The sequence below is a fragment of the Symsagittifera roscoffensis genome, chromosome 4 (genome assembly GCF_963678635.1).
Source record: "Symsagittifera roscoffensis chromosome 4, txSymRosc1.1, whole genome shotgun sequence".
NCBI classification, from domain to species: domain Eukaryota; kingdom Metazoa; phylum Xenacoelomorpha; order Acoela; family Convolutidae; genus Symsagittifera; species Symsagittifera roscoffensis.
Window position 1 is genome coordinate 48,759,034 of NC_087065.1, and position 27,991 is coordinate 48,787,024.

General features: G+C 36.6%; 1 protein-coding gene across 1 annotated transcript; it reads right to left on the reverse strand.

The window, feature by feature from the left end:
- Window positions 1–1,669: 1,669 nt before the first annotated feature.
- Window positions 1,670–23,630, reverse strand: LOC134843669 (bromodomain and WD repeat-containing protein 3-like). Its single transcript, XM_063859879.1, has 23 exons — window positions 23,439–23,630; window positions 23,308–23,366; window positions 23,181–23,234; window positions 22,818–22,968; window positions 22,242–22,340; window positions 21,734–21,897; window positions 21,375–21,596; window positions 20,914–21,258; window positions 18,087–18,205; window positions 17,602–17,890; window positions 17,116–17,470; window positions 16,597–16,979; window positions 15,935–16,216; window positions 14,193–14,452; window positions 11,171–11,522; window positions 10,645–10,992; window positions 10,494–10,577; window positions 9,962–10,330; window positions 9,541–9,702; window positions 7,113–7,372; window positions 6,871–6,955; window positions 6,421–6,759; window positions 1,670–3,052 (listed from the first exon to the last, which is right to left on the reverse strand). The coding sequence occupies exons 1-23, from the start codon at window positions 23,512–23,514 to the stop codon at window positions 1,892–1,894; spliced, it is 6,018 nt and encodes a 2,005-aa protein (XP_063715949.1). The 5' UTR covers window positions 23,515–23,630; the 3' UTR covers window positions 1,670–1,891.
- Between the last annotated feature and the right edge of the window lie 4,361 nt (window positions 23,631–27,991).

Sequence of the window (27,991 nt, forward strand, 5' to 3'; positions counted from 1 at the left end):
GGGATTAGTAATTAAGCAGACAGACGATTCGCTTCCGGATTAAATTGCTTTTCTCTCTTACCAGATTTGTTTGCTGTGAATATTAAGTTTAGTTTTACCCTCTAAATTTTTCAAGCAAGCATTGTTCGATAACGCAATAACTTGATTCACGGAAAGTAAAAGATTTTTTATTGGATAAAGTTTGCCAATATTTAGAGTATTTGCTATTCAAAACTACCCAATTTAAAACTCTCGCTCAATGTCGCAAAAGGCCACAAATTAGACTCTCCAAAACTGAAACATATTTTGTTCAAGAATTTCAACTACTAGTCAATTTTTTGTAGTTCTGCACTTGCCTTAAACAACAACTTAATTTCTGGTTTTTGGAGCCAGTCTAATCTAATTAAAGTGGGTTAGGAAATATGCTCACTTTTTTTTTTTATTCTTTTCAATTGCGAAATTAGGGAAATATAATAGTAACTCGACCGTTTTCTGCCATAGTTTTGGCCCTTAAACCGTAAATTTTGTCACTAGACTAAAATCACAATATTCCTATATAGTCAGAACAGAGCGCCGCAAAATGCAGTTTTGCGCTTAGTTCATCCGAAGTGAAAAGCAGAAAAAATTAGCATATATTAAGTTCCCGACCATCTAGAGGTGGAAGTAAATAAGGCGCTGGGTGCGCTTATTTGAGCCCGATTTTAGGTTCCTCAAATTGTTGTTTTGAAAAACGCAACCATAGGCTCACAAAAACCTTAGATTTGACTCAACTAATTGAAAAACGGCTGCGTCATTGCTATGGTAGTCGTAAGATCGCTCAAACATTTACCTGTTGGTTTGGAAGCGCAGGTGCTTATCATTCAGATCACACTCTTTTCTTGACCTGTATTCTACTCTACTTTCTGCGTTCTTTTCATACTTTCTACTTCTACTCTCTGTTTTTCATTTTGCAGAGAGCTTAGCTTGCGATCTACCTCGAAAGTTAAAAGAAGTAGTTGGTGGAGAGTTAAAGTAGTCAGTAACCCAAAAAGAGTTCCTGATTAGTTTGGAAAAAACAAATGATGGTTGCACTTTAAAATTCTTCAAACTTCAAGAATCTTGTGCGTTTGTGCCTGGATATAAATCATTTTGAGAAAACTGGATCAATAGGCAAACCGGACCAAGTTAACATCCTCCTCCCCCCCCCCCCCCCAAAGCCGTTTTGGGGAAGGATGTTAACTTGGTTCTAAATTGGGTTTTCTTAGCCCATCAGATTCGAGCATTTTAGATGCAGCGCTTAGCAAATTTAATTTATATTAAGCGCTGGGGTGGAGGATCTTAACTTGGTCTATTTGGGGGGTTAGGATGTTAACTTGATCCGGCAAACCTTTTATACCACTCGTGTAACGAATTGCCATCTTCAACGGCTAAGCATATGATAAAATTGTACCTAGTAACCAATCTCCCCTTGAAAAAAGGGAAAATAGTTGAAGAGATCTTTTTTTTGTTATTGGAGATTTCCTTTCTTTTAGCAAATGAAATTGGGAGTGAATATAAACAATAAATGAAAATTCAAACTGCTAAAAATACACCAGAGCGTCAACGAATTTAAAAACTATCCTGAAAACCACACATCCTTAACGCGAAAAATTCACTTCGTTCATTAACACCTAATAGACGTCTTTGCGACGTTCATAACACAATAGAATGATGAGATAGAAAAATTTTTTAATTCAGGTTATAAAATTTCGAGTAAATACCTTGAGACTAGCCCAAAAAAGCATTAAGATAAATTAAAAAGATTTCACTAGACCACTACAATACAGAATACAAAGGTAAGTAGACAGTTCAATCGTAACTGTTAGTTACATAAACTTTAAATTTCAATTCACAACTTCAAATTTTACCAAGTTTTTTTAGCGAATAGGTCGAGTTAGTTTTCATCTGAAAAGCCATAATCTGATTCGTAATAGTACATGTAAGTTAAGTTAAGCGACCTAGAAGTTGCGATTCTGGCAGATGACCTCTGGGATTTATTTGACGATGCTTCCGATCGCATTTCATTTGGCCTTTTTGATCTGTTTTTTGCCACTCTGCGCTTTTTCGGAGACGGTTCAAGAGGGGGTGGCAATGGCCTTGAACCTTTCGCCAATGTTGATCTTGAAGACCGTGAGCTATTTGAGCACTTTGAAGGAGCAGGATCTCTGCGTACAGAACGAGGAGGCGGTTTTTCCTGATATGAGTCTTCCGACTCTGAACTGGAACTTTGCTCTTTGAGAGTACATTCAGGATTTCTATTGCGAAAAGAATACGAAACACATTCTTCAAACTCGACGTCTGATTTCACATAAAATGTTTCGTGACTTTCCACGTTTCTTGTCGGTTTTTTAATGAAATCAGGCCTAGAAACTTTCGGTTGCTCAACATCTTCACTTAATTCAGAAGCTTCAATTTGATTTTTATCTGAATCCTTGTCATCAAGATTATCATCATCATAATCATCATCAACTTCAAGTAACTGATCATCTTCTGCGTTTTCATATCCGTTCACTTTGACAGTTTCTTCGTGATCAACTTCAATATTTTGAACTTGATCGTCGGAATTTTGTTCATCAGGTGTCACAGGTATGGTTTTCTCAGTTTCGGATTGAAATTTACGAGTATCTTCATTTCGATCATCATATACAAGAGTTTCTTCATTATCATTCTCTTCCTGTGAAGAACAGGAGGACGTCATTGCTTCATTTTCATCAGTTTCGTCTTCAAATTGTAAATTGTTTTCACACACATCCGGTCTTCGAGTGACGTTATTGGTTTCTTCTTCGTTTATAGTCATCAGATGGTTTGAACTCGTGGCTTCGGGAGTTCCAGCACTGTTTCTCGCATCTTGGTCCATTTCACTTTCAGACTCACGACTCTTGCGTGGAAACTTCTTCTTGAGGTGCCTAGAGCTCTTCTGGCAAAGGAAAAAATTGCGATTGCGACCCCCGAAGTTGACATTTTCGTAGAAGCGCCGTGCTTCTTTGTAGTCCTCAAAAATGACTTGAAAATGCTCCTCAAAAATTCCAGATAACTTGATCGTCATTGCTTTTGTCTAAACACACAAAAAAACTATGATACCCAGTTGCTGTGCAAGCGGCACAGAATGTTTCGACCATATTAATAACAAAAATAGAAAAAAAAATTTTCCCCTTGTTCTCCGAATTAGTGTCAATTTTAGTGGGCGGTGTGCTTCGAGAAAAAAAAAACGATGGTGGAGAAAACATGATCGAAACAATTGTCTTTTTTGCCAATTAAGTGCTGAAGCAAACATCCAAAACTAGTGTTCTTCACGGAAAATCAAGTTTTTTTATTCTAAAAAAATCAGTTAATTTTCATATAACGAGCGTTACTCGATCGCGTTACTCGCTCGAAATTAGACTAAATCTCAATAATTTTACACACGGTCTGCTCGACACTGGGAAAATTTTTTGAAGATATCAATCAACCCATTCCGATGATTATTTTTGATACTTGATTTTGCGTGGAAAAAAAAACTGAAACACCCGAATACAAAGTTCATCCCCATTTTCAATGGTCGGAACAACGATCTACAAAAATGGTCGACCTAAAACAAAGATCAATAAAATTTGGATTATTTTTTGAATTTATGAGGTCACAATCTCCGCAAAGGTAGTCTAATTTAAACTGAAAATCGAACACATTCCGACCAATTTTTCCCGAAACAGAATTTTTCAGAATCTATATCATGACAAAAACTTCTTCAATATGATACGAATTCATCCAAAGAGTTCTTTCACACACTTCGGGTGGTCGGAACGACATCTGAATCCTTTCATTAGTTTGAGCGAGACTAGTGAATAACTAAGTTTTGTTCTAACGACCCAGAGATATCATTTTTGTTACACCAAGGAGAAGCTGCACTTCACAAACACAATCGAAGAATCGGCAAAAGTAGCAAACCCCAGGTGCAAAAAGTAAACATAGCCAACAGACAGTTGGAAAAAAGTCAACGAATCAACGACCGCAAGTAAACAGAAAAAAGTTCGAACTTATTATTCGAGTTTCAAAGAAAAAAACATTGCCTTAAAGCTCTTTGAACTTCTAAAACAATTTATTACTGACACTTTTTTTGAGTAAATTCACCCGATTTGAGTGCCAACAGGCAAAATTTTTATTTCGCTGGGAAATTCGATAATCAAATTGAACAATTTAACAAAGAAAATGAACAGAACAAAAAAATCAAAAGTCAAACCGCGAAAAAAATGAGCCTGAAAAAAAATCGCGAACTATATGAGAGTAAGAACTACACTCATCGACTCTTAATAACATTCCGATATGTACCGGAATTAAAACCCTAACGTCGATATTTAAGGTCTATGTTCTAGCATCTGCGCCACTTGAGCTTGAAAACTATCATACATTAGCCACCAATAAATCAGGTATAATGCTTAAGCAAGAAAAGTAAGCCACATAAAACGCCAAAGCAATAAAAGTGAACCAGATTCAATGCAATTGCTGCAAAAATGCCGCCAAAAAATGAGCACATCAATTTGCGACTTGGGTTGGAAAAAAGAGGAGTTCGTATAAATTTCAGATACGAAAAGTAAGTGAAATAAAGAAAAACAAAGTGAACACAGAGGCTAAGTTGCACTTCGCTTACACAAGCAAAAATATGACCGATAACGCTACTGGGAAAAACTGAATGAGTAAAACTTTGAGTCTACAAAGCTTTTCAGGTGACGCACGCCAATTATGAGTCATTTTAACTAGCATACGAAAAACTTCATTAAAAACATCCGACCCTGCCCAGGTTCGAATCCTCTTATTTTGTTGCTGGCCTCCTTCCCTATCTCTACGCTATAGATCCATGATACAATGAAGCTGAAGTGTTATTTGTAATATAATAGTCTTTGTTAATATCCTTAGCATTGGCTGTACTTAATAGCTGGTTGTTGATCAAAATGAACACTTTCAAAGTGAACAAATTTTGTCGCAAGAATACTTGCATCGCAACAATATTTGTGACTTAGATTGGGGAAAAAAGAGAGTTCATACTATAACACAAGCTTTGCTTGTGTAAACAAGGAAGAGTAAAAATAAGCTTGGAACAATGAAGTTTTTGCTATGTGCTGGAATCGAACCTACAATAAGGAGATTAAGAGTCTCACGTCCTTGCATCTGCTCTACGATCGCTTGAAAATTTTTACAAGCACTAGCAACTAGTAAAGCAACTACAGTTGCTATTAAATTGCCAAGGCAGCTTAAGTTCCACCAAGAAAAATCAAACTATTTCATTGTCCCGGAATCTGACCTCCGACCTGTAAATTAGGCGCCCCACGACTTCACAGCTGCGCCACGGTCGCTGGAAAATGAACCAAGGCTAGCCACCAATAAAGCAGCTACAGATAGCATTCAATTGCCGATTAAGCATCTGCAGATGTCACCAGTGGCAAAATAAGCTTTTTTTAATTGCAACTTTTGTTTGAAAAAAGTCGCTTTAGAGTTTTAAACTACACTCGTTTTGGTAAAATATAGCCAACAGACATTCGGAAACATAGCCAATCGAAGATTGGAGAAGAGTAATGAACGCAAGTAAACATAAGAAAACACTGACACTGACCTAGTTGAAAAAATCTCAACTTTCAAAGAAAAAAATAGATGTCTTCAAGCCCTTTGAATTTCTAGAACAATTTATGATTGGTGCTTTTTTATAACATAAACCCAACTTGAGAAAACTGGATCAACAGGTAAAATTTTTATTCCGCTGGGAAATCTTAAAATAAATTCCACTTTCAAAACTAGAAATAGTTCACTTTTTTTTGCGCCATTTCCACGTTTGTATTTGGAGAGTGCTATTTACGTCAATTTCCGCAGATTTCCTGAAAAAAAAAACAAAAAAAAAATCAGCAAGACCTATATAAAAGTCTTCACTACGTTCATTAATTACTATTAAAGAGTCAACGAACGCAAGTAAACAGAAAAACAACCGACTTCTTTTTTTTGAAAAAAGTTCAACTTTCGAATTTTAAAAGAAATTATTTATGCCCTTTAACTCTTTGACTTTCCAGAACAATTTATGATTGGTGATTTTTGAATAAAATCACCCCAATTTGAAAAAACTGGATCAATAGCTAACGTTTTATATCCGCGAAAAACTGCGAAATCTGAACATTTGAGTCCATTTTCAAAACTAGAAGTCAATCACAATTTTCGTGACCTTAACAGTTTTCATGTTCGATAGTGGAGTTTGAATTCCTTTGAAAATGAACTGAACTTAAAAAAAATCAAAATTGAGCGTGAACAAATTTTAAGACTTTTTCCTAAGGAAAAGACAAAAATCAACAAGACCTATATAAAATTCTTCACTTTGTTCATTATTTTTTAAAATGACAGACAAGAATATTCGATGTTGCTTGCACAGTCAACTTTGCTTTCCTAAAATATTGTATATCAACTTACTCGTGACTTCTTGGAGGCATTGCACAGTTTTGACTCATTGAACAAGACTCGGATATCATTCGCAAATTGCAATGGGTCCTCGTATAAATCCATATTCAATTTACTTTGAATCAGACACAAATTGAGCGAGCTTTCAGTGCGGTTCCTCTGGAATGAATGTTCACCAGAATTCGAACCAGTCTGAGCTGAAGTTCCGACTTCACTGCCACCACTGTTGATTCCAGATTCGCCCATAACCGACTCACGGATGTGAACGGACTCTGGTCTGCTCATGAGTTGCACCATTAGCGAAGCACATTGACTCTTCCAAGAGGAATCAAATTTTGAAGTTCTCAACTGCTGAAAAACGAGGCTTTTGATGAATCCTTGCTACTGTCTCCGAAATACAAAACTAACACGCTTTTCAAGTAGCTTACATTCTGCCGAATAATTAAATCAAGAAAAACTTACCGAGGTGAGGTCAATCTTGGGATTCATGAGGAGTGTATCTTTCATTCTTCCAATCACTGGCTTTACATCTACACAAGTCTGCTCCCTAAATAATTTAATAAATTCTACAGATTTTTTCATTCATAACGGAAAAGGTTAGCTAGTTTAAACAGAGACATGATATTATTTATGATCGCTAAAAAGATACTAGAACTTGCTTCCGTGAGAAAAACATCAGAACAATTTCTACAGTGAGATTATACCTGACAATGTACTTCAAGATAGCCGTGACTACTCTTGCGTTTGCGACTATAGGAGCAGTCGGATAATTGAACTTCTCCGCATTCTGTGCCACCAAGTCAACCTCCCACGTCAAGGCCATCATGCGCCGATAGAAGCCACTCTCGATCCTTTGCTTAATCGTCAGTAGATCAGTTGGGTACCCAATATAGTCGATGTATGTTGGGAACAGAGATAGGTCAACTGGAGCTCCAAATTGTTCGGCTATTTTCTCATCAGCCAACTGAAGCAAGGTCATTCAACAAAATACTTTAACATGGCCATCAAGCGGTCAGAAAAATGCTTATGAACTCGAGGAAACCGGAAAACAGGCAGCTGATTATTTTTCAACTTTCGAATATCCACACAACAATACATCACCTTATAAAGTTCTATAAATTCCAAGAATCGTTTATGATTACAACGTCTGTAATAAATCTCAAGCCATTTGTTTGATCCTCTGTGAATCAAAATCAAATCAAAATCAAATTAAAATCTATACCTGACACAGTCAGGTGCCGTTTTCCCCGCTATTCGCATTTATACATTGTAGAGCAACTTGAATATGTTCATTTGTATTCGAAAGACACATGCAGGCGCGGATCTCTATAACTTTCTCCAGGGGGCGTGCTTTTCGACACAGAGGCGAAGCGGACCACTTGCGACACAAAAATAAGGGAGACCAACGAGAAATAGGAAAACCAGAAAAAAAGCCTAAAGCAAATTTCAATAAAGGTACAATACTTTTTGGTCATACTGTCCGATAAAAAAGTGCCATGCGGACTAATTAGGCCATTACAAAAATATTTGGTTCTCATACATGACCATGTAAACATCATTTAACATCACTCGTTGCATGAAAAAATCGATGCTCATCAGGTGGGAACTAAAAAGACCACATTAAACACATTTTGGAACTTTTCCAGTTACCCCTTTTAATTTTTCTCAAATTCGATTTACGAAAACTTATTTGAAATGACTTTTGAAAACCTAAAAAGAAATTAAACGTGTCACAGTGAACAGATTTTCTAACAATTCTCATATGCCTTATGAACAATTTTTAAAGTTTTGATAAAGTAATTTTGTGAAAATGGAAATCAACAACTTTGTTGTACGTAAAATGAACCATAAAACCTTCTTAAATTTGGAAACCAATAGAAAAAGTCAGCACCGCAGCAGATGTTTTTACAGGGTTGAGTGATATATCATATTAAAGCCCTTTTACTCGTAATTTGAACATTTAAAACTTTTTTCACAGTGTCGAGAAAAACCGGTTTGAAATTTTGAATCGAGCGAATAAATCAAGCGCGCATGCTTGCAACAGCTTAATTAGGAGAAATTTAAAATTTTAGCCCTAAAAACTTAATTTTAAGCAAGTAAAAATCATAGAGCTTTGTAGCTCCATTCTGCGAACCAAAAAATAGAAAAATTTTCTCCAAAAATTGAAAATTTATATAAATTCTTTTGAATTTTTTTATTTTGTTTTTCTAGTCAATTTTCTTAAAATGTTTCTGTCTTATTTGCCTGTATTATCAAATATGCCTAAAATATATTTTTACAACAGACTTTTTTATCACCCCGCGCAGAAAAACTAATTTGAAAAAAAAAGCTTTATGTAGTTTTTTAAAAGACTATGGTCGGAACATTCTGTGCTACTTGCACAGTAACCGTCTATCCTTGTTCTAATGTGAAAATTGTCAAACAACATTTTTGATTTTGATTCTTGGTTTTGTTGATATTAAATCTTAGTATTAAATGTTGGTTTGATATTAAATCTTGGTATTAATCAAACTTATTACACTTTTACCAGCTCTTCAACACTTTCGATGATTAGAAATTAAAAGTCTTCTGAAAAACATATTTTAGTTCTGATGACCTCCCTTGCTTAGAACAAAGATATTTCAGCCAAATTCGGAAACAAAACTTTAACCTTGATTGTCTGAGAAAAGCACGAAACAGTACAAGATCTGATTAAAATTTGATGATCAATTAATCATTCTAATGAGGAACAGAAATATTTTCTTACTCGTTAATGAAATCAACGAGTATAAGTTACCGTCTAAACACTGAGGGCAACATAACCATACACCGAGTATTTAGTTAGGTAAAGAAGGTTACCGGACCAATACATGAATTCCCTGCAGACAAAACACATGAAAAAGAACTATTATATATAATCAAATCCATATGTAGCTAAAAATTGACCCGAAAATCCATGGTTTTTTATTTTTCTCAAATTACCTTCTAAGCTAAAAAAAAACCAATTTTGGAGATCAAACTTAGCGAATACGCCACTTTATATTAAATCTACAGAGGAAAGGAAATTATTAATGTCTCCAATAAAAAAACTACATGCTCAATTTGCTGCAAAGGTAGTTCGTTTGACTTGCAGTCTTCTGACATTACGCTTACTTGGATGAGACAATCTTTGATCCTGTCCATTTCTTTGTGTCTATCTGAGTCGCCCCACTCTCCGCCGAGGGAGTTGTACTGGAACTGCAGTTCGTCCTCTGGCTTCATATCTATGCACGCCACGCAGCCAAACCTCTTGCCACTCCCACTCTTGTACAACACCTGGTGCAATAAGAAAGGGACAATACTCAGTGTAAACTGTAGTGCCGAAATGTTTTTTTTTGAAGATAAACGGTGCACCAAACTATAGAAGGTAGAATTTTGAAAATGGGCATATATATTATATTGCACATCTTGACTAAAATAACTCCAATGAAAAACTATTTTCCACTTTTTACATGTATTGAAACAATTTGAGTCCGAAGAGAAATGGCGAATAAATACCCTGGTTTTACTCATTTGTTGCACCAAAAGAACAAACCTGTTGATCATCATCTGTCAACTTCTTCATATCCCACATACTGATGACGTCATCGTCTCCATTATCATACTTGACTATTGCGCAACTGAATCCGCCATTGTTCGGTTTTATCTCCCCAATAGTTCCATAAAACCATTTGTTTTCTAGAGGTATCTTGAACCTGTCTCCAACTTGCCAGTTCTGATTTATAGCCTCCCTCACGACATGGTGCAGCAGTATACAGTCCTCAATGTGTTCTAGGTCGTGCCACGTGATCTCAATCGGCTCACAGTCAGGAATCGGCTGAGTGCAAGGGGAAGTTGAGTTATCGTCGATAAGAGGAACTACAGTCGCTGTGCATAACTGCAGGTGAGATCCAATATCACCATTCTGCGATAAAAAAAATATTTACCGAAATACCCAACAAATAGAAGTGGTAAATTAAAGAAAGGATATATAGAGAGAGCAGCAGATCGATTGTTACCCTATTGTTGGCTTCAGTGATTGATTTTGCGGCAAAAAAACGACGATATGAAATACTACTATCACTAACTAAAATTCCAGAAACTATTGACTTTGTTGGATAGGCTGGCACACTTCTATACTTGAGCTCCACAACTTGCCCGAGAATACGCTTCTGAAACAGCACGACGAATAACATCAGTTTTATCCAACAAATCTTTTGCATATTTTATTTAACTTACGGATCCTTTTATACATCTCGGCAGTTCAACTTGTGGACAAAACTCTTGCAATAAGTAAAGTTCAATGGTCTGGACCCTCTTTCTGTATATATCATGTCCAGCTGGAAAGAAGTAGACCGTGTCTCCAATCTGAGGCACGTAAGGAGTCCGATGCATTACTGTATCCGTGACCCACTTCGAATACGAAGGCGTGTGCTCAAAAACCTGGAGCTGGGCTTGTTTAGCCGCGTTTCGTTTGGGTCCTCTTTCGTATCCAAGGAAATTGGGTCCATGGGCACTGTTCCGTTTTGAATGATCAGCTTTCACCATGGATGAATCTGATTCGGAGTCAAACGCCTTTTTGATGCGCTAAAATAGTATTTTTATGACCAATTTTTATTTCTTAGAGCAACAAAAAAATTTTTAAAGATTTTTTAGCTACACAAAATTCATTTATTTGATTTAACGAGACCTCTGGAATAAAAATTCTATGTTAAAAACGTTAAAAAGCGCTCTTCGATCAACACTTCGACTAAGAAAAGCTTACAGATTTTCTGTGCTGAGAAGTTTCTCTGTACTTGATGCGCTTTCGACGTCCCTCAGAATCGCTCAGACTCCTCGGGCGTCTTTTCATGGTTCTCTTCCTTCTCTTCCCTTTCAGCATGACGTCATGTTTCAGCTTCGGTCTCTTCCGTTTCCGAGGACTGGACGAGCTGTCACCACTTGTGAGTTTCTTGGACATCAGGAGTTTCTTTCTGGCTCCTGAGGAGTAGGATACTGGCATCAGTTCTTCCATGGTGCTTCTTCTTGCCCGATTCATGTCAAAGTCAGGGTCATCTGATCCGTACATTCCCTCATAGCTGGCACTACTTTCGTTCGAAGACTCCTTGTCGTACGCACTGAAATATCAATTGAAGCATGAAAAATGACCCGTTTGTTTTGTGTCGTTCTCATACAGATTTTAAAAGCAAGTTTTAAAAACTTTGGTGTAGCTGTAGAGCTTAACATTTTACTACCTTTCAGAAGGATAAACGAAATCCATGTCCCTAAAAACACTTCATGAACTAAACAGTGCAAGCTAAATGAGTTTATTTAAATGAATTATAAAAAAGCAGAAAAATAAATTCAACGTTTTTTCAGTAACATCCTTGATGATTGCAAGGTTAGCCAAGGATAGCCGGTTACTGTGCAAGTAGCACATAATATTCCGATCATAGTCTTAAGCAAAAAAAAAACAATTTTTTTTTTCAATTTAGAGTCGTTTTCTTCTGCGTGGTGTGATAAAAAGATCTGAACAAAAAATATATCGCAGGCGCGACAGTCATAGAACAATGGACAACAAAAAAACATTAGCCAAAATTATATGCAGATAATTTTCTGAAATTTTGAAGTTTTTGATTCCCAAAATGACAATAAAAACTGCAAGAACTAAGTTTACTCGAGTTAAACTAAATTTTCACGTCTCATATTAAGCATAAACAGGCTATTGCAAGCCTGGAGTCTCACCTTATTAGCTCGAAATTAGAACAAAAATCAAAAATATCAGAATTGTTTTTCTCAACACAGAATCAAAAAAACTTTTTATGTTGTTCGAATTACGCCTGAAAGGGCTGTAAAATGATATATCACTCAACCCACTCCGATGACTATTTGAGGTACACGAATAATTTTGAGAGGCAAACAAAAAACTAAAACACACCCGAATACCAATTTCTTCCACAATTTTCAAATGGTTGGAACAAGATCAATTGATTCACTCGCATTAAAAGCTCGCGGTAGATATCCATTTAGTAAACAACCTAGAATAAAGTAAATGGTGTCAACAACAAGACAACAACAAATTGGAACTGCTCAAAGTACCAACTCCATAAATGCCGCGCAACAGCAATTACGGATGGAGAAAACTTTATTGAAACGAGGGGTAGATGCTCGACTAGTTTTGAAAAACACCAAGGATCTAAGCGATAGTAACACCCCAACCGTCGCAGTCGCAACCACCATTCAGCCCATTGCAGACGACATTGCCACTCAACTAGCCCTACCATCCAAAGAATCATGTCGGTCGGATTCGTTTTCAAGTTCATATCAAAGTCTAGACTATCGGCAAGGTCATTTCTGCTCAAATCTAAAACGCATTTAGCAGCGTGCATAAAATTTTGGTTCGCAAAATTTTTCGCAATTAAAGCTTTGATGTTTACCGATGATATGGTTCCGAATCCTTTTCAAGTAAGTTTCAATTTGATTCTAACAATTGGTTTTAGAAAGGGGTTAAATTGTAGTGGGGTTATCTAATTTCTGGGTTATATGAGAGGGGGTTAAGAAAAAGGGGGTTACAAAACACGGGGTGATAAGCTTGGGAACCAGAGTAAATACAAGCGCAAGCTATTGGTTTGATTTATAAGACACTAGACGCTAAATGCATCTACTAAGAACTTCAAATAGCGTATGGGAGAACTTTCAGAAAAAAAAATCTGAAAGTCTTTCAAGTTGTTTGAAAAATTTTCAAAAGTTTAAATAAAGCTGTTTTTTGGACAACGAAAAGCAGTCGGAACAATCAAGAATTCGTCTTGATAGGAGCAGTCTTGTTTTCTTTTTCAAAAAAATGGTTCCTATGTGTAAAACAGCTCGTGTGTAGATTTCTGAATGATGCAAAAATTGAACCCACAAGCATGTAAATTAAATGTATAAGACAATGGATTTTTCGCGTAAGCCAACGCATTGAGAAAACCAGCTAGCCTCAATTAAATTTGGAATGCTTTCCGACCCAGGTCAACTCTCCAATAACACTGGTTAAGAAAACACGCGAAATATTGCGAGCTTTAATCATTCCGAACTGGCAATTTCAACAACTTTGAAACAACTAACATAACAATTAGGAGTAGGAACAAGGATAGCCGGTTACTGTCAAAGTAGCACAAAATTTTCAGACCATAGACTAAGAAAAGTACAAAAAAAAAGTTTTGTTAAACTAGTGTCGTTTTTTTTTCTGCGTGGTTCGATAAAAATATGTAAATTAAAAAACGAAACTCCGGCATATTTGACAGTCATAGTAAAAAGGCCAAATGGAAAACAGTTATTGTAGAAAAATGACTAACAAAGAACAACAAAAATGGTTAAAAAACAAAAATATTTTGAAATAAAAAAACTCAAGAAAGCAGCTTTACTCAATTTTTACGACTTGAATTAAGCATAGATAATCTATTGTAAGCCTGCACGCTCAACTTATTTGCTTAAAAGAAACAAAATTCAAAAATTTCAGACTGGTTTTTCTCAACACTGCGAATTTTTTTTTCGAAGTTTTTAAATATCGTTCGATACACAACTGAAAGGGCTTAAACATGATATATCACTCAACCCAGTCCAAAAATTATTTGTGCAACCTGATTTTTCGTGGTAAAAAAGAAAAAAATTTAAAAAAACCCGAAAACAAAAAACCTCCACATTTTTCAAGTGGCCGGAACAAAAATGCCAGTTTCACATTTCACAAACTTTGCGAAAAACGGAAAGCTTGCAAGATAAGAATTGCCTTGCTAAATTCCGTTCTACAAAGCAACAAAACTTGGTCTTACTGGTGCATCAATCCCAAGCCGTCATCTTCAGCCTCTGAGCTGGATCCACTGCTGGACCCACTACACTTTTCGTAGTAGTCGTCACTCATCACTGCCGCAGCCGCCTCATTCGAGTCTTCAATCACGAAACTCTTCTTTCCCGCTCCTCCGCCTCCATTATCTACTCCCAGTTTAATTGTAACATTTGATATGTCCAAGTCTTTTGAGTCTCCTTTACGTGGACTGGAACTGCCTTCGAGGATTGGCTGATGTGAACTTTGCTGAAACATTACAAGTAATCAAAATATAGTAGTGAGATTTGAAGCACGTTCATTAATAGAATCTTTCATTACAATTTAGTGCACAAACTATGATATCAACTAATATTAAACATAGGAAATAGACTCGGATAGGAAAAGAACTAGGATAAAGATCCACATAACGCACCCAAGCCAAAGCGAAACTATTTTTTTTGTTCCGACTTTAGAAGTAAGGAATATATGCTTGAGGAGTTTTTTTGCTTCAAACCAATTTTCAAAGGATGTTAATCTGCTTTGAATAGAACGAAAAATCTCGAAACGAATTCTTCGATAAAAAGTGCCACCCATGCACAAATATTCTGTCCCTTTCTTTGAAAGTCGGCACTACAAGTACGCACAAATATAATTTAATTCTAGGAGAGAAATGGTTACTGGGACAAAAACAATTAGGTATAATCATTTGAGCGCTTTGAAATTTGAATAAATTCGTCGCACTTGGCTTCGTCGCACGGCTCGTTTAATAGTTTGATGCTGAAAGTATATCGCGAATTATGTAATCGTGGCCAATTTCCTGCACTACAAAACCGTTTCAAATTGTATACAAACGGAAGTCGGAGCAATAAAATCGGGTGTAATTTATTCCAGCAAACTTCAACCCAAAAATGTTTAAAGATTCGACCAGTGGTGCCATTCGACCAATGCCGCCTTGCACCCTGAACTTTCGCACAGGGTTTACTGGTTTCCTAGTCATGAATTTTTACCACAACAGTGAATGCGTTTTGACTAAACGGATGTTAGAAAAAATCATACTGCTATATAAGTTAACAAGATTGCTCGTATATCAGGGCAAAGCGCTGATTGTTCCGACTTCCCATTAACTTGTCCCAAGTTTTTGCTCAATTTTTTTAAATGAACTATAAATTTTGTACTGTTAATACCCAATGAAAATGCTAAAATTTACGTAGAATTAATATAAGCAATTAAATTCAATTTGGAACGATTATGAGTGCGGATAACTAGCCACGCATAGACATTTTGCGTATCGAAACTATCACAGAGTAGTATTCCAGCAGCGATGCCATCAAAACTTTAACCTAATGTAAGCACCCTCGCTTGGCAATCCAGGGATTTCCCGATCAATACCCATACGATGTCACTTATTGTAAAAGTAGTCTTAAAAATAACACCAGGCATATATATTCCTCATTGTCATCGAAAGTCGGAACAGAAACTGTAATAAAATGTGCTGATGATCAAAAATAGTCGACTCGTTTTATGACACAAGCTCGGTTAGTGTATATACTGAGAGGGGATTGCAGTTGAACAGATCGAGATGCCTTTTCCAAATTTTGATCTGACACCGAAAGATATTTTAAGCATAGAGTTTGCTACAAACATCTTGATTATGTTCTTGCTCAAGGTGCCCAAAAACTTGATTTTCATTTCTCACATACTGTTTGTCTAAATATCTGATGTAAATCACAAAGTGCTCCAATTTCCTACCGAAGACGTAATAGTGGACTCTTCCGCCTCATCAACTACGGACAAACCAGACAGACTTTCAGGAGGGTTCAAGTTCGACTCTTCATTTATGAGAAAACTGGCGGTCACTTCCTCTTTATTGGAGCCACTAGCGTTCGCTGTCACAATCGGCGGGTCCGCAACTGGAGCTCGTGGTGCTCTTCGTCGCGTTGACGATGCGGGAGGTTGAGCCCGAGATCCTGATGCTACAAGGTGAGCGAAAGGTGCTTGACGCTCAAGTGCTTCTTTCAGTCGAGCTGCTTCCTGAAAGACATTCAATTTTCATCAACTATTGAACAAAACACTATGGCCAGACAATTTAGATTAGACGATTGTTAAAAAAAATAATCTCACTTTCATTTAAAAAGACAAAATAAAAATAGACTTTAACTCGCTACTCATTTAGGTCTAGTTCCTGCAGTTCCCTATTTCTTGATTTTCGCTAGGAGTCGGAAACCCTTTTCAACCGGTTTGAAGTTATTCTTGCCTTCATTACAAAATAATACTAATTAGTGAAAGCCACCACGAAAATTTTTTCTCATAATTATCAATCACGAGTTAAATACTCATTAAAAATCCTTTTTCTTAATAGCAAAACAAGTGTCTATGAATTTTTGTCAATTTTTTAAAAGTCGAAGACACACTCTATTTTCGCGAATTCTTAGTTCCCGTTTGAACTGTCTTCTAAGGTTGTTAGGATGCCACGTTGCCATGTCACTCGCGTATAATCTCTTCCTCATCTTCATGTTTGCGGAAGTAGCTTGCTCATTCAATGGCGGTGCGAGTATTCTGTGGGACCACACAGCAAATGAACTTTTGATCTGGTCCAGCTGGGACGCAAACAACGGACTAAGAGTGTTGGATGCAACTGCATGAGATCCCACCGGGGAAATATTTGGTCTAGTCCCAGAAACGGTTGCTGGCGCTGCGTTTTCGGGACTGAGGACGCCATTTTGGCGTTGTTGATTTGCAAGTCGCTCGATCATTGAATCCAAGGCGGATACTCCAGAAATAACTCGCAGTGGACCTTAAGCACACCAATTAACTCTGAAACCTGATACGCCAGAAGAAATTATAACATTATAGACAAAACCAAATATTATACATTCAGATTACTGCCCAATTAGAATTGCTTGGCTTAAAAAACGGAGAAATCTGCATACCTTCTTCTGACCTATTAGTGACCGCCACCTGCAAAGCATCCGTTAAGTTTTCCCTTCCAGGCACTTTTCTTTGGATTTCTGGTGGATAAGGAGCACCATCTCCATTGACAAGGAAGGGAGGTACCATCAGGTGTGGTGCAATTCGAGTCTGCTCGTCCAAAACAGTCCCCCTTTCGTCCCAGAGAAGCGGCCTGTAGTCAGTGTGGAAGAATTGTTCATACTCAATATTCTGGTAAGGCTGAACGTTGCCATGACCGATAATGAGCAGTTGACCGAACGCATCAGTGGCAGCTATGCTTAATCCGTCAGGTGACCATTTGCAGTCGAACACTGAGCTGAATCCTTGGCCTTCCATCTAAGTTAATATAAAGCGGATATGATACTCGGGTAAGTATAAAAAATATCAAACAACCATTCATTTCAGCCTGTTTGGTTTTCTTAAGAAAAATGACACCACCAGCTAGCTAGAAAATTATCATTCGTTACCTGGTTGTAAAACTTCTTGATTGGTTGGAACGTATAGCAGTCCCAAATGATCAAGTAACCGTCATGACTCCCACTTAACAAGACTCTGGGATTAAACGGGTGCGGTTGAATGACGTAAGCTTCGTCCTGGTGTCCCTTGAAAGCACCCATGTGCTTTCCCGAAGTAGGATCCCAAACTCGTATCGAGAAATCACTTGCCGAAGTGTAAACTCTCCTGTCTTGAAGGTCCCATGTTACCATAAGTACCCGCAGTTTGGTTGCGTTTTTATCAGCTTGTAGGTTGGAGGAACTAAACAATACACAATTTTTTTTTCGACTTATAGCTGACACAGCTGTTAATGATAATTTATTTAAATCGATATATCCCGACAAGGTCTGAGACCTGTCTCAAAAATACTAGTGAAAAATCGATTCATTTGAAAATTTGTAGTTTTTATTAATCCATGTGTCTACAAATTAAGTATCACTTGGTCGGCATAACACACCTGACTCGACTATCATTAGATTGATCTCCATCTACGCTGTGCTCGTTCACATTCAAGGTCACACTCTCAAAAGACCACTGTAATCTCTGGTCAACTTGTTTCTGCTGCAGGCTCCACACCTAACAAAATCATCAACGAAATATTAGACTGTATATTTTTTTGATGAAAAGCTACTTGCTGCTTCAGACGGCTCCACGATAATTCAATTTAGGGGCAAATCTAGAATTTTCTCGAGGAGGCCGGATTTTCAAAAACATTTCGAAAAATTTTGTCGACCTAATCTTTTTAGGTCGATTTTTAAGCTCTCTGAAATTACAATAGAGACCCCATTTTGATCAAATTTTCTGCGCCGCAGGCACATTTTAGAAAAAACGGCCCAAAAATGCATTTCTGGACACTTTTTAGAAAATGTTGATCAAATATCGCGTTTTTTCGGCGCGCGCTTCCCCCTCAAAAATTATTAAATTCTGGCGCCAAAGAAGCCTTTAGAGAAACTTTAGGGTCAGTGAGCCAAAAATTGATATCTCAAAATAGTACAATCTTTGGGTCGGCAGGGGGTCGAATCCCTGATGGTGGGAGGAGCGTCCGCCGCCCCCCTAAATGCGCTGGTGATTCTATTTGAACTCTTTACAATTCAAAAAAATACGAGTGAAAGTTTTCGAGGATCTAAATGCTGCAGAAAATCTTGGATGATCTAAATGCTTCAACTAACATAATCAATTTCAAACACAAAGCGCAGCTTGCACTGCAAAATTATATTCCAAGGGTGTTCATAAAATTACTGTAGAAAATTTCAAATATACATCAAAATTTCAAAGTTGGATACACGGAAAGTTGGATAGTGTTAATGAATTAAAACAAATAAAAAAGGATCGACTTCTTAAAAATTTTTGAAATATCCATTTTAATGCATGGTAGTTTTTACATAAAGTTAATATCCAATTAGAAACAAGTAGCACAGAATGTTCCGACCATATTCTTGAAAAAAAAAAAAACATTTTTGTCCCTTTTAAATGTCGTTTTTTTTGCGCGTGAATTGATAAAAAATGAAAGCCTAAAGTATAAGCATATTCGACACCCTTCGTAAAATTGGCAAGATAAAAAACTGCTTCAGGCAAAAAAAATTACAAGAAAAAAAAACAAAAAATTTCTTCTGATTTTTTGCAATACAAAATGGCGCAAAAAATTTTCAGGAGTAGGCTTATCCTTCTACTATATAAAAACCATTTCTAAGCCTGCTCGCTTGCTTCATTCGCTCGAAATTAGATTTAAAAATCCAAAAAAAAATTAAATAGGTTTTTCTCAATTTTTTTTTGATGTCGTTCGTATTACGACTAAAAGGGCTTCAATATGATATATAACTCGACCCTGCCAGATTATTTGTGATACCTGATTTTGCGTGGAAAACATAAAAAGTTCAAAAATCTAAAACACCCCCGAATACAAAGTTTCTCGCCATTTTCAATGGTCGGAACAAAAAAAAATAAAACACACCCGAATATCAAGTTGCTCCACATTTTTCAAATGGTCGGAACAAAAATGTCAGTTTCCTATTTCACAAACTGGGTAATATTTTAAATTCCAGTTTTCATTCACGTTTTTGCGCACCAAAAATTGAAAAGGAATCAGAATTCAAACCGCCAAACACACTAGAACCTGGTCAAATTTCAACTTTAACCTGAAAAATAAACCACACGACCTAATTAACGTTCTTCACTGCTTTACTGACGATTTAGCAAACGTCTGTATATTGTATTATAAATCATGCCATCAAATAAATCACTGATTCTGTTTAGACAAACTATGAACTTTAACAAGACTGCTCGTCTCGGGGCAAAGATCAATAATCGAAAACTTTTATTCCGCTGTGAAATCTGAAAAATAGAAGCCACTTTCAAATTATAAGTCCATCACCTTTTTCGTGACCTTTTCATTTTTGCTGTTCGATAGTGAAGTTTTCTTCTTTTCAACAAAGGAATTGAACTGAATTTCAGAAGAGGTTAAGAACCAAACCGCGAAAAATCGAAAAATCAAAAAAAAATCATCACGACCTTTATCAGAGTCTGAACTACGTTCATCGACTCTAAAAAACGCACGATTTTTTAAAATCCTTTTTTTATACGGCTGAAAGGACTGTAAAGTGATACCACACTTCAACCATACGGGCTTGAAACAAAATTGTACACCACAGTTGGTATGAATGATAAATACAGCGGTGAAGCAGAGCTTCACACAACTTGCGATAGAAAAATGAATGACTCTCACTTCATGCAAATGAACCGACTACTAGAAAAAAACTTGTGCAAAAAATCCGAAATCTTGGAACTGAATTACCTGCACCTTTAGAAACTTTAGAAGCATCGCACAATTTGTGATAAAATCTAATATACAGCATGACAGAAACAAAGCCAACTGACAGTTGAAAAAGAAAAAGGAACGCAAAGAAACAAACAAAAAAACTTCAACTTTTAAATTTCGAAAAAAGTGAATGATCTCAAGGCTGTAGAAATTGTAGAAAAATCTATGATGGAAACTTTTTTGGTTGGAATTACCCCATTTCGAGAAAACTGGAAAAAACTGGAAAATTTTTTTATTTCGCTGGGATACCTGATTATTAATTTTTTTTCGAAATAAGAATTCGATCACGTTTTTCGTGGCCTTTACACTTTTGCTTTTCAATAGTGGAGTTTGCCTTCCTTTTAACAAGGGAAATAACGCATTCATATAGTAAATACCATTTTATTAAATGCGACAGAAGATCTTGATGTTTGTCCTTTTTACTTGCAATGCCAAAAAATTACGAGAAAAACCGAAAAGATCTCTTTACCTTGGCCGTTCCATCTCTACTCCCACTGATGAACTTATCCCCGCAATGACTAAACTCTATACTGTCAATCTTATCCTGGTGTGCGTTGATCTCTGCTATTCGACTAACAGCTCCTGATGAGTTGAAATGATAGATTCTAAGTACATGCTCTGAGCTTCCTGTCACTAACAAAGCGCCGCCTGGACTAAAAGAAAGGCACAGGGTTTGTGAGTTGGGCTTGTCCTTTTCACTGAAAACTATGGGCGGGAAGTCAAAATTGGTGCCGATATGAGGCCAGATGCACAGAGTTCCGTCGAGAGCTGTTGATGCAAGGAAGCGTTTCTGTCCATCAACCCAAGGAGAAAACTAAAAAAACAGCAGATAAAACCTTTCCTCTGATACTCTGACAAAGAGTACTCAACTTAGTCGGGCAATATATTTATGCAGCAAATGAACCTTGCAGAAAAAGCTAACGAATTTACTTCAATTGAAGACAATAGCCCTCCGTGACTCTTCAAAACGGCAACAGGTGCAGTCGTGTGCAGGTCCCACACGCGCACAGACGAGTCATTCCCGCCGGCTGCTAACAGTGTGTTCTCCTGATTTGTCAACACGTCCGCGACTTCTGCTTCGAAACCTCGGAACGAGCAGAGGAGTCTACCACTTCGGGCATCCCAGCATTTAACGAGTCCATCATCGGCACCCTGTGAAAGAGAACAAAACATGATTGTATTTTTTTCTAGAGCCGACAGATCAATTTAGCTCCGGCTGAATAAATGTTTAAAAGATCGATCAAAGATGGCCTATACATTACATCATCTGGCAAAAAGTCAAGGCTTACCGTAAATACTCTGGTGCCCGTTCTGTCAAAATAACAGCAGTACACGTGCATCAAGTGTCCAAGCACCCTCGTTAGGTGTCGCATTTTGGCAAACACTACAAATGGTGACTGCACAAGACTCGGTAGAGCCCTTCCAGTTATAGCTCTTGCCCTCACCACATTCGCTGTAAGCAAATCATGATGGTCAGATATACTCAGTTAAACCATACCTTACAAATGATCTTATCGATAACCTGCTGCCTGAAAAATTCTATATCAAGTCCGCCTCATACACAAGCATATCTTTTTACGGCGAAGGCCTTAGCTTAGTGTAGCCTAACTTTGGCTTACATGGCACCACAGAAAATAAAAGAGAAAAAATATATTTTATTTTCTACCAATTTTATATGGGTGCACTTTTTCTACAGTTTTTTAAAATTTTTTCAATTTTTATTTAGCCATGCACTTTGTCTATCTTTGCTAATATGTTTGCCAGCCAAGAACAAAACGATAAATGACTAATGTGCACCTATGTTGATGGGGTTGGTACAGGATGGCGGAGGTAGAAGTGAGCACTGCTTGTGAGAGGCAATCAGCTTCGTTTCAGTCCAGTCAACGCAGCTCACATCTAAACACGACGACTTCAAAAACCAAGCTGAACCTCACCTCATTGTTTTGGACCAGTAACATGAAAGGGGCCAACTATCTAAGCTCCATTGGCCTATACTGTCTAGGAACCCTTTTCATACACTTTAACCTCATCCGTTTTAGATGGACGAACTAAAAATGTACTGATGGCTCCTAGTACTTCAAAATTTATCATTTCCAACGAAAGCGTCGAAGTTTTCTAAATTTTTTAGTTTGATTCAAACTTTCTATCTGCTTCAAAAAGGTCAGCAAAATGAAAAACTCCTCCTTTCAAAGAATTTCTCCACCGGGCTCTCAATGTTTCGATAGTATAATTTTGCAAGCATAGTTGTTGGAGTCGATCTACAATTCATTGACAAAATCAAGAAAAATTGAAACATGAAAAAAATTTGTTGGATGTTTCGCTTTGAAAAGTAATTTAGATCTTCATTTGAACAAGAACAACTTTAGTCTTTACCCTTGCTAGTACGCAGCAGGGAGAATCTGCCAGTTCCGAGCAAAGACTGCACCTTAGAGACTCCATTGGGAACTTGGAGGTCAGCCAGGTTCAGGGCTCGCTTGCACACCAGCAGTAAATAGTCATCAGGCACATTTCGGAAACTGTCAGGCTAAAGTTCAACGATTGGTGCTCGATATAATACAGCGTATATGCACCTTTCAGATTTTAAGGAATTTAAATTAATTATTACTACTTCAAGGCCCGAATAAGATTAGAGATACATTTGAAAAATATTTTCAAAATTATGATTTTGTTTGAACACGTTTTTGCGATGATTCGCAAACATTATTTCAAGCAAAAACGACAAAAAAATGAACTAACAAATGCGGATATCTGTGAGAAGATAGACGTCGATTTCAATATTTCACTCAGTCCCTGTAAAAAGGAAAGTATATGATGTTTCATCAAAACACAAAATTAAGAAAGTACGTCAAACAAGCATAATTACTTTGTAGGTATCAGTGTCAACCTTCGCTCTCAAGTATCTCAGGATCAAAAAGTTCAAATCTAAATAAAGGGCACAATAGAACAACATTTCATTAGATTGATTATCTTATCAGTTAGCTTATTCTTGCATACCTGATTGGACTTCATCTGAACGATTGCTGATTCCATTAGGTAATTTCAGAACATTCTTTCGGTTTTGGCCACTCATTTTTCCTCAAAAGTTTTTCACGAATCAAAAGTTTGCCACTAAATTGTCACTGGCTCAATCGATCGCTCAACAACTAAAGTGAAACAAACTCACTCTCCGTATTCTGATAGACATTTTTAACTGAAGCAGAAACATTTTTATCTAATTTGGTTCCCATTATAAACTCAGGCCACGCCCAGCTCTAACGAACATTTCAAAAACTTTCCTTTTTGCAAATGTCTAACTTTCGTAATAACGAGCGGAAAAAATGAGATTAAACTCAAGGATCAAGCAAACCTAAATGTGTGCAAATTCTGTGCTTTTTTCGATGGTGAAAGTCCAAGAAAAATTTTACACTCCAAATGTTTGTTCGGACCCATTTCGGTTATTGCAATAATAATTTTTGACGGAACATTCTCATTGCAAACTAAAGATATTGACTGCCCCTCCCCCACACACACTTACATGGGCATAAATTAAATAGTGTGGTCCATTAAGGGTTTTACCAGGAAGAGGTATGGTATTGTAGAGGAGCACAAATATGTTAGGAATAGTCAGTCCCGTATGCCATTTTATTAATACATTGTTCTAGTGTCACATACTATTCGCATATCGTTCTCGAGATCACATTGTTTTATATTGCCTTTAACGCAAATTGAGTTACCGTGAGCATCAAATTTTGCTAGATATCCAACGTTATAACTAGTTTGTCAAATTTCGGGTTCAAATCTAATTCAGATAAACTTACTTTTCGAGGAATTTGTGATTTCATAGGATTTAATGGCAAGAGGAGAAAAATGATGGGTACATTACCTTCAAAACCAGTAGACAAAAATCTTCGCATCGAACAGCCAAATTCAATTCGAACAGCTAGTCTTCAACGCAAAAATTACAGATTTTGGCTTCTCGATGCGAATACTTTTTGTTTACTGGTTTCGATGAAAACGCGAATTTTAACATTTTTGGAAAAGATTTGAAGGTTGTTTGAATAAATAAATCAACAACCGATCCTTCTCATTTTGTACCTTTCCATCAAAACCAATAAAAATGTAGCATATCCAACTGGCAGTTGGAAAAAAGTCAATGAACGCAGGAAACAGAAGAAAAAACTTTTTTTACAAACTTGAAATTTACAATTTAAAATTAAAAAATATATACAATTGCAGCTCTTTGAACTTCCAGAACAATTTATCATGGGAACTAAGGCATATTCTAAAGTAGCACTAAAGTGAGCATATTCAAAAACAGTTATCTTCGAAAAATTAAAAAAAAAATTAAATTGTTGAAATTTTGGTAGAAAACTTGATTCATTCTTTTAAAATAACATTTTTTCACTCAAAGGCGCTGGATGAAACTTCACAAACTTTTTTACTGAATTAAAACTAAGTTTCCACAAATTAAAAAAAGCTTATCGCCATTATAAGAATGCTCCCTCGCTTTATTCGCTCGAAATTCGGCTACAAATCAAAAATTTGAACCCAGTTTTTCTCGACAGAGAACACTCTTTGAATTTTTAAATATCTTTTGAATCACGACTGAAATGGCTATAAAACTTTTTATAACTCGACTCAGTTCGATGATTATTTCTGGTATCTGGTTGATCGTAGAAAAAGAAACACTGACAACGAACGCAAGGAAACAAAAAAAAAACAGACTTGTTTTTTTTTCACAATAAACGTTAAACCTTCCAAGTTCAAATAAAAAACTAAATGGCCTTGAAGCTGTTTAACTTTCAAAGACAGTTTATGATAGACCCTTTTGTTGATAACATCAACTCAATTTAAGAAAATTAGATGAAATTGCATTTTTTTTATTCCGCTGGGCCAGAAAATGAAATCTATATTCGAAACTAGAAGCCGGTCACGTTTTTTGTGGCATTTTCACTGTTGCCGTTTGATAGTTCAGTTTTCCTCTCTTGCACAAAAGAAATGAGCTGAACTTGTTCCGACCACTTAAGTCAGAACAATTGGAAAAAAACTTAAGTTTCTCCATTGAACACTAAGTTTGAGAATTAGCACAGTAGTTTTCGAGAAAAGGCAAACAGTTTCCAATAAATGGTTAAAGAAGTCCATTACTTTTTTTCTTAAAAAACTGTGCATAGTTAATTAAAAACGTAGGCATTCAACAAACTGTTGTTTCGATTAAACCTATGATATCAGATTTGGCGGGATAGTTAGCGAGAAAAGTCCACAAAAAGGTCAACAAATCAATAACTTGACATTTCCGAGATTCAGAGCTTTTTGTGAGAAAAACGGGAGTAGCCGCTTCTGCAAAAAGGATTCACGCAACTTGTTATTTCGATGCACCCAAAATCTTAGATTTGGGTGATTCTCGAGAAACTTTTAAACTTTGACTTTTCCGGGGGCCATAACATTTGGTGCCAAAAAAACTTGGGCGGATTCGCATAAGCAAATGAGCTTCCCACAACAAATGAGCTTCCCACAACACGTTTACATTTCAACGATTTGTAAACAAACAAACAACCAAACTGAAAAACCGGGCGGGGAGCGTAAAAACGACCCTTGAAATGAACCAAAATTAGTCATTCAGCCGATAAAAAATAGCCGAAATAATTTGGGCCGAGGATTTTTTTTTTGGCGAAACAAAAAAACACAAAGGAAATAACGAAGTCAAGGTAAGTAAAATTACAAATTGTAGGAGTAGATCAAACAATAATAGCAACCTTAAAGAAAAATTCGCGCAGCAAAAAAAATAATTTCAAGATGTGACAACTAAGGCAACAACAGATAAGCAGACAACTAATTGGCCGACAATTTTATTTGAAACAGAATATTTTCCGTTCGAAAAAAAAACAGGTCCTACTAAGATTCGAACCAAGAACCTTTGCCGTCCCAGGCATATTGGTTACCTCCAGGCGCTAAGTTGGATGTTCAATTTGAAGAAAAAAGTTAACAATCGCAGCGATCAGCCTTAAAATAGCACTACGGTGAAAAGTACAAAGCGGTAACAAGGCAGACAAGACTCCGGAAGACGTCCCTTGAGCTGAAAATTGAACTAAAAAATTTGCGCTATAAAGTTTTGAGATTCCAAATTTGTTACGTCCCCCAAAGCACAAAATTTTCAAAAACATTAGTTTGTCTTTTAAACGACGTTTTATGAAGCAACTACACCAGAAAAATTATACGCCGCAACAATTTCAGCCAAAGAACTTCCGAAAGAAAAAAAACATGACATAAATGGCAATTAAACACACAGAGGCGAAGTGAACTTCGCACCACTTGCAATACAACTCGATTTATCACAATAAATGAAGATAGCTGTGAATATAACCAAGCGGTAACAAAGCAAGAATTATTCATGCCGAAAAAACGTTAGAAAACTAAGTCCCCTCAGAACACTCACTCACACAAAAACTTTTGTCGCTCATCAAACGACGCAATAAGAGGCTACTTAGCCGATATACGAAAGTCAAAAGCTTTAAGACAAAAAGCTTTAATTTTACTCTACCTTTTTGAGGCATCCAAAATTTTGTTTATTGAAAACGTTTGAGCATTTTTCAACTTTCAGAAATATATACACAGAGGCGAAGCTGCGCTTCGCAAACACTTGCGAGCACACGACCAAAAAAGCAGCTATATGAGTGACATCAGAAAAAGTGAAAATAAGCCTAGAATTTGCGAAAACTGGAGGCTCAGCAAAAACTCGAATTGGCAAAATTCTGCGACTGTGCAAAACTAAGTCTCACGCACTAACCATTCAGTCACGGATGCTTAAAATCTCCAAAAACTAGCCACAAATAATGCAGCTACATGTGCTAATAAATTGCCAATTCGATACAGCAAAAGTAGCATCAAATACAAAAAGTACAACATTGCATGTAAAAAATCGCAAATCGTATAGCCATATTATGTATAAACCATGCATTTCAGAAAATTTCGAGATATATTGAGTTAGAAACTTTTTGAATTCGAGATTTTGTTATTTGTTGTTGTTTGAAGCGAATAGCTTTCTTCGGTTCACTTGATGAATTAAAAATGCATCAACTGTGTAAATTTATAACTATTCGAATGCCAAAGCACATGTTATCAATAAGCTGTAAAGATGCAATTAAATATCAAAGGTGCAAGTAGAGGCCAGCCAAAGCTGGAAAAACTTTTTTGATAATTTTTGAAATTTCTGTGTTGATGCGGAAGGACAAGGGTAATTTCAAAAACAGACCTATAGCAAACAAAGGTAAATCCCAATTTAATGACTTCAAAATCTGTTAATTTCATCAATTACTTCAGTTTTCTAAAGAATTGAAGTGATAACAAGAGATTGTTAGGTTAAAAGATGCTTAAAACGATGCTCATTAGATTTGGGTGGGTAGTTTTCGAGAGAAGTCAAGTTTCAAAAAACGGTAAAAAAAATCAAAAATTTGACTATTCCGAGGGTCATAACTTTTTCTGTAAAAAAATTGGTCGTAACCTCGTAAGCAGGAGAGCTTCCCACAATCCGTTCTACTTATTGAAAACAAATTCTCAGATTTGAAGGGGCA